A 12,122-nucleotide genomic window follows, 5' to 3' on the forward strand; every position below is an offset into this window, starting at 1 on the left:
CAGACATTGAGCCTTTGGGTGTTGCCAGGAACTCCACAGTGGAGAGATAGTTGTGTAAGACCTGTAGCCAGACCTCCAGTACATGTTAGTGGCTACCATTGTGTGGTGAATTAAACACAGATGATCACCTTAAACATCAGCTGAACTGACTTGAAGAGGAAGAGAGCATCATTGTTGTGCTTTGTGGAGCACAACAGGCCTGGAGGAGTGTGTCATGTTGACCTCTCTGATACGAACTCATCAGAGGAGCTCAGGACCTTATTGCTGAGGATGGCTGCAGCTCACTTTAGGGGAGCTTTGGTCCTTACTTTGAGCATCACTTCCTGGCTCTGGAAGGGAAGATGTATGCTGCTTAATCTCCAAGAGAAGCTTGTCACGCTGGCTTCCTGGATGAACTCAGCTGTTCTCATTATCGGAGGAGCTTGGGACCTTGTCACTGAGGATGGCTGTGGTACTTTTCAGAGAAGCCTTGGTCCTTATTTTGAGCATCACTTCTTTGTTCCAGTGCAGAACCATCGACCTGCTGGCATAGATTCTTCACCCCACTGGCCTAGACTTTCTAGCTTCCACTGCTGACATTCCCAGTGCAGATCCTTGGGATAGACTTGAATGGATCATTGTCATGGGCTCTAGGTTTTCAGCTGAACTCATACAGATTATTATTTTTTTTAATTTTATTTAAAGTAAAAAAACCAAAACAGTAAAAGGGTACAATTAATACAGAATTTCAAAAAAATAAACAGTAAGAAGTCACTAGTCAGGGGCTGGGAATATAGCTCAGCGGCATCGCACCTGCCTTGCAAGTAGGCAGTCGTGAGTTCGATCCCCGGTACTGATAAAAAGGAAAAAGACAAAAAAAAAAAAAAAGAAGACGTCACTAGTCAATAGATTATATATTGTTATCTTAGAAATAGGTGTTTAAGTTACAAAATTAAAGCATACAAAGTGGACATTCAAACAGTGAGACTGCAAACAGTTGTGTTCAATGATCCAACAAAAACTTAGTAATACGGTCTTCTATCTTACACACCTAAACATACTTGCAGTTGTATCCTTTAGAGCACTTTCTTCATACAGATTATTTTTATGAGATCCAGGCCTTTGGCTGGATTTTCCAAGTCTGTTGGGACAGATTTTCTGCACTTTCTTTGTAGTTGTTCTCCTTGCAACCCCTGACTACAACACATTGTTATTATCAACTTTACTTTGAAAATGGTTCTTTGCTCTTTATCAGTATTTGTGTTTTATTTTGTTTTGTCTCAAGATGATATCTCTCCCAAACTAGAGGCTGACCTCAAATTTATGGGCTTACATGATCCTCCTGCCTCAGCCTCAAAGAGCTGGGAATACAGGCATATACCGACATGCCTGGCAACCTTCTTTTTAAAAAGAAACTTTAACATTTATGAATTACTTGATAATGAGACGGGCAAAAAACCCAGTTAAAATGTAAAATTGAAACAACACCTAAAGTGGCAGAAAAACAAGTGTTTGCAGCTCATTAATTATCAGCCTGAATGGTAAATTAGGCTTATCTTGTTGATCAACCTTATATAAATTACTTGAGATTTTCTATCATGATGCAAAAGTAGACTAACAATTTTGCTGAAATGCTATTTAATAATCTCACAAAATGCTGAAGACTCAAGCATTCTTCTTAGAATGCTATTTGTCCATTCTGTTAGGAGAGTCTAGCAGTCAGGGACAGAAGGAGCTTCCACTCCCAGAACTGAGCCATAGTTGCAATCTCTGTCAACAAAGATGGCCCAGTTTGGAAGGGCACCAGCACAGGTGGAAAGGCAGGAATCCTGTCACATGAAGCCTCCTTTCTGGGCCTTTTTGTAGAACTGCTTGAAATAGATTACTTTTTCTTCTTAAGTGACGTGTTTTCTGGTGACACATGTCTCAGAAGAGTTCCTGGTGTCTCTGGTCCCAGTTATAAAGTTCTGAGATTCTCCACTGGGGCCCCATCCTGTCATCATCCTCACTGTGAGCCTAAGCACCAAATGAGCGCAGTACTTTAGAAGGCCTCTCTAAAGGCGAAAAAGGCACACTTGTTTTTGCTTTGCTGATACTTTGAGGCTTTTAGTTTTCAGTTCTGGTTGCAAAGATTTCTTTGAGAAGAGTGTATTTCCAGTTGCTGTCCTTGGATTTTATGGGGGAAAAATGTTTGAGAGCATTAAGGTGATCACAGCTGTGGAAGAAGCCTGGCTGTGGCCATTTGAGGACAGAGATGAATGAAAACAGAATAGGTGGCTTATGGTGAGTGATCCTGGACTGCATGTACAACAGAAACAAGGCAGGGCCTTAGGTGTTTTCATAGCTGTGAGTACTGTGAGAGAATACCTAGAAATCTGCCAGCTCACTAGGCAGACTGTGTTCAAAATTAGTTACTCTGCAACCGGTCTCTGTGAGTCTGAGCTGTTTACTGTGGTGCCTGCTGTATGGAGTGACCAGACAGTAACAGTGTGACTGCTTTCACCATGCTCCACCCAGACAGCTGACCCTTTAGGAAGTTGTGCGGACCACTTTCCCATGGTGAAAAAGGGGGCAGCAGAGACTAAAGGTGTTAATTCGGCTTGATGCTCACCCATCTAAACAGACTCTTTTCATCTGCCAGGTTGCTGCTCAGGGGACCTATGTATGTGTAAATCTTTTATAAGAAGGAGAATAATGACAGTAATGATTTAGAAAGTATGATATTCATCCACAGTAGTGTACTACTTTGCTGTGAGGAAGGATAAAGGAGTCATTTGTAGGCAAATGAATAAGATAGGAAGATAGATCTTTCACAAAAGGGAACAGGGACCAAGAGATGAAGGCAGGGAAAGAAAAGGGATAAAAAAAGATTATGATGCATTATGTACATACTAATAAAAAGAAAGAAATCACCACAGGGCCACTGTGTGATCCTCCCCATGTTTCTGAAATGCTCCAATTGTTGGTGAGTCAGCTCATAATGCCTGGCAACAGGACGTGGCCCAGGCTGCGCTGGGATGTTTATTCACTGTATTTGCAAGGAAAATGGAGTCAAAGAACTTGATATAATTCATAGCTGAAAGATACTTGCTTTGAACATTAATTTTCCCTATTTTAAGATTAAAATCTCTACTGTATGAGCCTAGAAGAGCCCAGGTTCCGTCTGTAGGGCCATAAGTCATGACCAAGAATAACTTTGCGGGGCTGGGGATTTAGCTCAGCGGCACAAGCACCTGCCTTGCAAGCAGGCAGTCATGAGTTCGATCCCTGGTAATGATAAAAACGAAAAAGACAGGAAAAAAAAAAAAAGAATAACTTTGCTTGGTCTATTAAATAAAGGACTGTCATAATATGCCTAACATAATCCTAGGTCTGATTTAGAAATGCTAGTAAGGAGTGTTTTACTAAGGAAATTAAATGCAATTCATAGTGCCATATAAAAATATTAATTACCCCTATTCATATCAATCAGTCGTCAGCAAGAACTCAAGTACCTGGTAAGTTTACTGACCTAGGCTAGAAAATTCTCAGGGAATGCAGAAGGAACATTTGTTTCCTAAAACACATGTCCTTATCCCACAGTGCCAAGTACTTTGTTTGGCAAAATTTCCCAAGTGTCCAAAAACTCATTTCAGTTGTGGTAACAGCCAGCCTTACCAGCTGGTTTGGAGCAGCCCTCAGCAGTGAGAGCCAGAGGTCAGGAGCACTGAGAAGTGTCCTCAGGTGTGTGAGGCACAGCTCTGTGCATTCAGGGGAGAATTTTATATGTGAGCCAAAAAATGTTGACATTAAATACTGAATGTTCTGGTTCTACTCAGCTTTCGAATTTTGAAAAAATCTAAAGGCACAAATAAAAATTAATTTCTGTGCAGAACTAATTAGGATTCATTTTAATCATTAGTCATTTATTTCTTTGTACCTCAATTTCTGACCAGTAACCATTGAATCCTAAACTTTTTTTTTAAGCATTTATTTATTTATTTATTTGTGGTACTGGGGATCGAATTCATGACCTCACACTTGCCAGGCAGGCGCTTAGGCTGCTGAGCTAAATCCCCAGCCCCTGAATCCTAAACTTGAGTTTGACCTATATTTATTTAAAAGTTTCCTTTTGGGAGTAAGTATCCTCCTTGGGAATTAACTCCAGGCCCTCACACATGGTAGGCCAGCGCTCTGCCACTAAGCTCCACCTCCAGCTATTCTTTTATTTTTGAGATAAAATTGGTATCAAACTGGTGATGCTCCTCCCAAGTAGCTGGGATTGGTGTGTGTCACCACTCTCAGCATTAAGGGTCTTTCAGCAGAGCCAGAGAGGGTCTCATAAAAGTTTCTAAAATAGCTAAAATTTGATGTACACTGATGGCCTGCACAGTGAGGTGCCAGATCAGAGAGATCATCAGTATCAGTGAGACCAGAGGCCCTTACCCAGAAAAACTTAGGACAATGATACAAAAATTGGAAAAGGGCAGTACATTGAGGTCTTGGTAGGAGTAGCCAAATGACAGGACAAGCTAGAGCCTGATAAAGGTGATAGCACTGAGACTTTGTGGCAGAGCCCATGGAAAAGGCCAGTTGGCACCTGGCCAGCATTGGAAAGTCTTAGGCAGGATGGTGGAGGAAGAGGCTTGATAAGGGCTGTGTGGTCCTTGGCCAGTTTCGGGGACTAAATAAAGGTAAAAGATAAAGATCTTTTCTGGGAATGACTGAAGGACACAGTGATGCCAATCCCTAGATTGTGTCACCTCTGGGGTGTTCTGCAGGGATCTCCATCCTGGTACCCGCATGGAGTCTTCAGGGTTCACAGCTGAGGCAGGAATGTTTTGTTGCGCTTAGCTGCAGTGTCCTCCAGGGTCTTGAATATTCAGTTCTCTCACCACATCAGCTTCCTTACAAGTCTCTCTCATTCACATCTGATCTCCTCCATTGTCAGTTCCATGCACCCATTTCCAGCTTTCCTGAGTGGGTTCTGGCCCCTTTCCCTGCCTCACCTTCACCTCTGCTTAGTTTGATGCTCTTTGGCTCTTTTGTTTAACAGAATAATCATTGTCCCTGTCAAGTTTTAAAAATAGAGTCAGAGACTTTCAGGGGAAAAAGACTCTGCAACCAGAGTTTCTGATATGTAGAAAACAACAAAGAAATTTATTTATATTTATGGTTACATAGGCTGGGGATTTAGCTTAATCGCATAAACACCTGCCCAGCAAGTGCGAGATCGTGAGTTCGATCCCCAGTACCAAAAAAAAAAAACCAAAAACTATGAACTAAATTTATTATTACAGCTATGTAAAAAGTAAGCTGGGCATGGTGGCACATGCCTGCAATCCCTAGGTACTTGGAGGCTGAGGGAGGAGGCTTTGCAAGTTCAAAGCCAGTGCTGATAACTTAGTAAGACTTTTGTCTCAAAATAAAAAGAACTGGGGATGTGACAGAGTGCTTGACTGGCATGCATTAGGCTTTGGGTTCAATACCCAGCTCCCCCAACAAAAGGCTCTATTCACGCAGTCATAGTTGGAGGTGATTTGAAAATGTTGCCTCTGGGTAGGATGATGATGTGTGGAGCTTTTTTGCTATATTTGTGGAGACATTTCTTTAATGTTATTATGTTGAACTTTTAAATAATGATGATGATAAACCTAACACTAGTAGATACATTGGATAACTGAAAAACTTGGCGTTCTTTTTCAGTTATTCCTCATAAAATTGGCCGAGTCATAGAAGGAAGTCCAGCTGATCGATGTGGAAAACTGAAAGTTGGAGACCACATCTCAGCGGTCAATGGTCAGTCCATTATTGAACTATCCCATGACAGCATCGTTCAGCTGATCAAAGACGCCGGGGTCACTGTCACACTGACAGTAGTTGCTGAAGAAGGTAAGGAAGTGGTAGACTTGTCTTCCTCAAGCTGATCTGAGAGGCGCAGAACTGCAGTGATAGAACCATTCATTTATATACTCTGGAGTCTCTTTGCCTTTTCCACTCAATGAACTTAAAAGACAGTTTATTATAAAGTTGTCAGGTGCTCAAGACAAAGAATCTAGCTAGTAAGTGATGGCCATTTATTTATGTGCTAGAGAAGCAAGCACCTAGGAGTAAAAGATTGGAAACACTTTTCCAATCTTATTTTGTTACAGTAATGTCTCAAGTCTCTGCTTGAGTTAAAGAAAATCTTTAAGAGTTCAAAGAAAGTCACTGTTGCAACCAAGTCTTTTGTGTCCAGCCATGCCTTTTCTTGAGGCAGGGCTTTGTCCTGGGCAGCTGCTTTCTAAAAGAGGGTTGGAAGAGCATGCAGGAAAGCTCATAAATAGGGCATAAAACTCACAATGGCAGTTCTGGAATAATGCGTTGCCTTGATTATAGCTGCCTTTTTAATCATTAAAAATTTCTAATTAGGAACCATTTTGAACCAGTCCATGTTCTTTGTTTATGAATCCCAAGTAACCGCTATGAAGTGCTCATCTCATTTCCCAATTTTGCAAAACTAATGAGGAGAAAACAAAAACCGAATTATGAAGACCCCATCTTTTCATGTTAAAGTTCCTTACTCTTTACTCATGCTCTGTTCTCCCCCATGACCTTCTTATCTAGTCAGTTTCTAGGTCTTGAGTACTTCTCACATCTACCTTTTTTCTGTTCCATTCTCATATTTTATTTCCGACACACTATATAAATGTTTTTTCTCAAGGTACTGTGTTGGATGTTTCTGTGTGTGAGTTTCTATCCAGTCCTAGACTGCAGCTAGAGGTCCTGTCCAGTGCTAGGGCCTGTCCCTCCTCCACTTCCGCTTTCCTGGTGTGTTCCCATACCACCTAGACCCTGTGGGTTCCTTTCTGTACTCTTCCTTCACAGAAACCTCAGGGCTTCCCCTGCTCTCTGCATGGGTATGTGTTACGATTCTTCTCCTATTCTGCATCTGAAATTTACCCGCCCAAGTTCTCTTAGGTGTCTTGTGTCTCCAAACACTCAGAAACATCATTCTGGAAGGTATCTCTTCCTATTTAATGGTTTACATTTTGCATACAAAGAAATTGCTAGTGGTTGGTTATTATACTTAATAGGTGCTCAAAAAATATTTTTTGAGGGAATTTGAATTCTAGGAAAAAGTACATGAACAAATGAATGAGCAAAGTAAAAGTCAAGAGGTTTTAGTTCTGAGCCCTCTGTTATCACCTGAACAGCGGCAACAGAGGAACTTGGAATACAGACACAATTCACCATTACCTACTAGATAGCTAGTTAGATCTTTTTTTTTTTTTTTTGTCTTTTTTTTATTGGTACCGGGGATCGAACTCACGACCATACACTTGCAAGGCAAGCGCTTATACCACTAAGCTAAATAAATCCCCAGCCCGCTTAACATTTCTAATTTTTAATCTTTTTTATCTGTAGAGTATAACTAGTAATGTCTATTTTAGGATTATTGCAGAGATTAAAGGTAAGAATGTATATAAGCCACACAGATACTGAAAGGTACTCATGTGATGATAGCTATCATAGTTTGACCTGCATGCCTGGCTCACTCATTCAGGTCTCTGCTTCATTCTCATCAGAAAAAAAAAAAAAAAGATAATACTTAGTACACATTTACAATGTGAGAAACAGTGTTCAGAGTACTTCATGCATATTAACTGAATTACTACAATAATGGTAGGTAAGCAGTATTGTTTTCTCATTGAGGTAGACAAGGAAACTGTTAGAAACTAGTTACATAATTTGTCTGTGATCATAAAACTTGATAAGAAGTAACAGAAGCAGAGTTTAAATCAGGCGTAGTCTGATTTAAATTTTCCTTGACCCTGGAGGAAAGTGCTCATGTGAGGCAAATGCATTCTCAAGGGTCTAAAACAGTGTTAGGCACATGGTAAGTACACAAAATGTTTTTTAGTGGAAAGTTCTTTAAATGTTACTCAGATACAAACCTGGTCAAATTTCTTTATGTCGATGACTTCATCATGGTCTGTATCACCTGCATTTTAGCTTTAACATTTGTTCTGTGGCTCACAGGAAAAATCCACCCCCTGTACTATAATTAATAACATTTAAGATTGTAAGAATGATATGCATTAACATATGCACTAACATCCTCAAGCCTGGCATGCAGTGTGTACTGATTGAAGGGACTCAAAGTGGGGACTAGTAGTAGTACAGATCAGTCAGATCATCATAGAAAAGGACCAGTTGGGTGGCTGGGGATTTATTTAGCTCAGCTGCGTAAGCACCTGCCTGGCAAGAGCAAGGTTGTGAGTTTGGTCCCCGGTACAAAAAAAAAAAAAAAAAAAAAAAAAACAAAACCAGAAAGAAAAGGACCAGTGTTTTTTGAAATACAATAAAAATTAAAGAAAAATAAAAACAAAGACATAAAATTATTCTGTCGTTTAACATTTTCTAAATTCTTTCACATCCTTACTTGCTGACTAACCATAAACCACGCTTTGCGTAACCCTGGGATAGATAGCTTCGTAGAAAAATTACTCTCTCTTTCTCTTAGTATAATTTTTTTTTTCAAAATACCATTGAGGGTATGGTGGCATACGCCTGTGATCCGAGCACCCACGTACGAGACTGAGGCAAGAGGATTGTAGCCAGCCTGGGATACACACCTGCTCATACATGGCCAACCTGTACTACACTGTAAGACCCTGCCTCCAAAAAAACCCACTGATTGTTGATGGATTTTTTTCTAAAAGGTTATCCAGAATTATTCATCCGCCACACACACACACACACACACACACACACACACATTCTTCTTAAAGTAAAAGTTACCTTTGACATTGTGTTCCAAATACTTCTGGACACACACTTGAGATTTACTGTATGATACTAATCACTGTTCAGGAGAAACAGAAGGATGAGTGGAAACTCTTCAGAGATTATGCCACATTGTGTTTCATTTGTAGGCACAGCCTCTCCATATGCAGTCACATCATTTTATTGTACTCTAGGTTTTTATTAAACTATGGAAACGTTCAAGGTCCCTCATTTTTCTCAGGGAAAAATAGAAAGTCTCCCTTTTGTCCGTAAAAGTCTCATTCATGGAGTTGGTAAGTCTTCCAGTTTCCTTGCTGAATTCAGCATAAACTTTTCTATACCACATTCAGTGAAGACGTGTAGCTATAAGGCTGTCTTCAGAAGTCACATGTTCAGTCCCTGGGCAGGGCTGCACTGCTGCCCACCTGATCTGCGCCCTGCACTGCCCCTTCCTGTGAACATGGAGAAAGGCGTCCGCATGAGAGGAGAACTAGCATTGTTCACTCTGGTCTTTTCTCATCCTTTACCAGTGGTATTTAACATCCATCCTGTTTTGCCAGGGAAATGGCACGGAGCATGTCCCACCTTCTCTCTCACACTCACACTGCAGCCTGACATGGGCCAGCTCCACCCGCGAGGGCTTGTTCTCAAGACTGCATAGAAATCGGCTGCGTCTGTAGATTCTGCTTAGTGGGAAGAAACTTTTATTCCATATCGTGTTTTCAAATTGATAGCTCTCTTTCTCTCCCTCTCTCTCTCTGTCAGGCCTTATTTTTGAGAGTGAACAGTAATTACGAAAGGCTACCAAGGACTCATTTGGAATGAGTTTGGCAATGTGGGCATAATTCTGTTTTGCTTTCCATTTATTGATCTGCTGATTTCCATTTGTCACCATATTCCACTCTCATTTCTTTCCCTGTGCTCAATGGCAGCCATTCTAGTATGTTTTATGTGCATTTTTGTGTCTCTTTTAAAAGCTATTTTTTGTTACCATTTATTTTTGAGTTATATAAATGGTATTTTGTATGCTGGGCTCTTCCTCAGAAACATATGCCCTTTGTGTTTTCATTTCTGTTTGCAGTGCCAGAGATCAAACCCAGGTCTTTGCTCATGCTGGGCAAGCACCGCAGTCTATCACTGAACTGTATCCCTGCCTTCCTTTAAACTTGGGATATAATCCTTCCATAGTGTAAAATTGGCTACTCTGATGTGCACAATTCAGTGTTTTCTGTATATTTACAAAGTTTTCTGTATATTTACAAGCTAACATTAGCAATTTCACACTTTAGCACCCCAAAAAGAAACCGATGCCTATTAGACATCACTTCCCATTCTTCTGCAAGCCCCCAGTTGTTTTGTCTCTCTGGACGTGTAGGGCATTTCATGTAAACAGAATTATGTAACCTTTTATGTATGGCTTTTTTCATTTGACAAAATGTTTTTCAGGTTCATCCTTGTTATAAACACTGTGTAGCACTTGTAACGTCATTCCTTTTCATCCTAATAATCTTCCTTTACATACACATTTTGCTTACCTGTTAATCACTTCATAGACATTTGGGTTGTTTCTGCCTTTTTACTCTTGTGAACGATGCTGCTGTGAACATTGATATGTATGTTTTTGGGCTAATACGTGTTTTCATTTTTTGTTGTGTATATCCAGAAGTCTTAATTGTTGGGTCATATGGTAACTAACTTTTTGAGAAACTGCCAAACCATTTTTCCCAGCAGCAGCTGTACCACTTTTTATTCTCACCGTGATAGGTGAGGCTTCCAATTTCTCCCTGTCTCTCCCACTCTTGTCTTATGCTTTGAGGATTTGGCTTTCATTCTAGCTGTTCTAATAGGTGTCAAGTGTCTTGTGGCTTTGATTTGCATTTCGATGATGCATGTGCTTGTTGACCGTCTGTGTATCTTCGTTAGAGAAATGTCTGCTTAAATATTTTGCCCATTTATAACTCAGTTTTTGTCATTTTATTATTGGTTTGTAAGAGTTCTTTATATTTTCTAAATACTAAGAACTTTGTCAGATAAATGGTTTACAAGTATTTCTCTCCCATTTTTCAGATGTCACTTTGTTGTTATTGGCCTTTGATGCACAAAAGTTTCAATGTTGATGAAATCCAGTTCATTTTTTTTCTTTGATTGCCATGCTTTGCTGTCATAGGAGCATGTGCTTTTAAGATTTACCCATGTTGCTGGGTGAACACAATGATCACTTCAGACTGCCTGACACTTTCCAAAGTGTGTATTCACTGCATGCTGCCTGCCCGCTTCCCCATGGACAGCCATGTTCTCTCCATCTGCAGAGCATCACACATGTGACACTTTGAGGTCACACACAAAGTATCACATGTTCCTCACATGTGTTCCTTATGAATCACTGTGAGGATTTCTGGGGGTAGAATTGCTAGATTAAAGCATATTCATAAGATTAATTTGACTCAGCACTGTCGGATTATTCTCCATAATTGCTGCATCCATCCATACTTCCCCAGTAAAACACTGGTGATTTCTTCCTGTACCTTTACATTCCAGCAAATATGTAACTTTTTGAGTCATAATATGTGTGCTTTTGAGTTTGATAAAGCATGGCAAGTATTAGCTCATTGTCATTTAATTTACATTTCACAGATTATCCATGAGTTTGAATGTCTCTTCATATGTTTGAGGGGTTTTCTCTTGTGAATTGTCTGCCTATTCATACTGTTTGCTCAGTTTTCTTTTGGGATTTGTGACAGCATTGGTATTTAGGAGTTCTTGGTAAATTGTATAGGCATTAGTTCTATTTTATTTTAAAAGTATAAATATCTTTGCCTTGTAGTATGCTAACGTTGACCTGGTATCCATATTATGCTGAATCTTTTACTTTTAGATATAGTCAGATTTTTTATGGCTTGAGCTTTTGAAGTTACAAGGTAAATCATCCTTTTACCCTACATCTCAGATTTCCCCTCCCATTGTCTTCTGTTGGATATAATATATTGCATTTAGAGCTTTAATCTGTTTGGCACCTACCTGTGTCTGTGGCTTTAGAAAGGAGTTGGGAGTTTTTTTTTCAATCCTATCATAAACCACTTGCCCCACATCAACTATTAGTACTACTACTCTCCATTGACTTGTGCCATCTACCCTGTACATTAACTTACTCTGTGAATGTTTAAGATGAATAGACAGATATAGAGGGTTATATATACACATATCAGACATACACAAAATTGTTTACCTGTAAATTTGTAGTCTATCAGTATATTTCCATATAAAATCTTAGATCAAATTATTAAGCTTGTCCAAAAATCCAATTTTATACTGAGCATATACTCAGTATATATTTTAAGATTTACATTTTAAAAGATTAAAATTATCTCATAGCTTGGGATGTTTCTCCAGTTTTT

At 39.7% G+C, this 12,122-nt stretch overlaps 1 protein-coding gene across 3 annotated transcripts in view; it reads left to right on the forward strand.

Annotated features, from left to right (window-relative positions):
• The window catches only part of Magi3 (membrane associated guanylate kinase, WW and PDZ domain containing 3), a 264,809-nt gene that overhangs the window by 239,493 nt on the left and 13,194 nt on the right, over nt 1-12,122 (forward strand). For all 3 annotated transcript variants that reach the window (XM_063226000.1, XM_003479237.5, XM_063226051.1), the window contains exon 16: nt 5,665-5,850. In XM_063226000.1, the coding sequence (XP_063082070.1) occupies nt 5,665-5,850 (186 nt within the window). The remainder of the gene's footprint in view (nt 1-5,664; nt 5,851-12,122) is intronic.

This window comes from Cavia porcellus, unplaced genomic scaffold (genome assembly GCF_034190915.1).
Source record: "Cavia porcellus strain 051 isolate PalLab524CR breed Dunkin Hartley unplaced genomic scaffold, mCavPor4.1 scaffold_1, whole genome shotgun sequence".
NCBI classification, from domain to species: domain Eukaryota; kingdom Metazoa; phylum Chordata; class Mammalia; order Rodentia; family Caviidae; genus Cavia; species Cavia porcellus.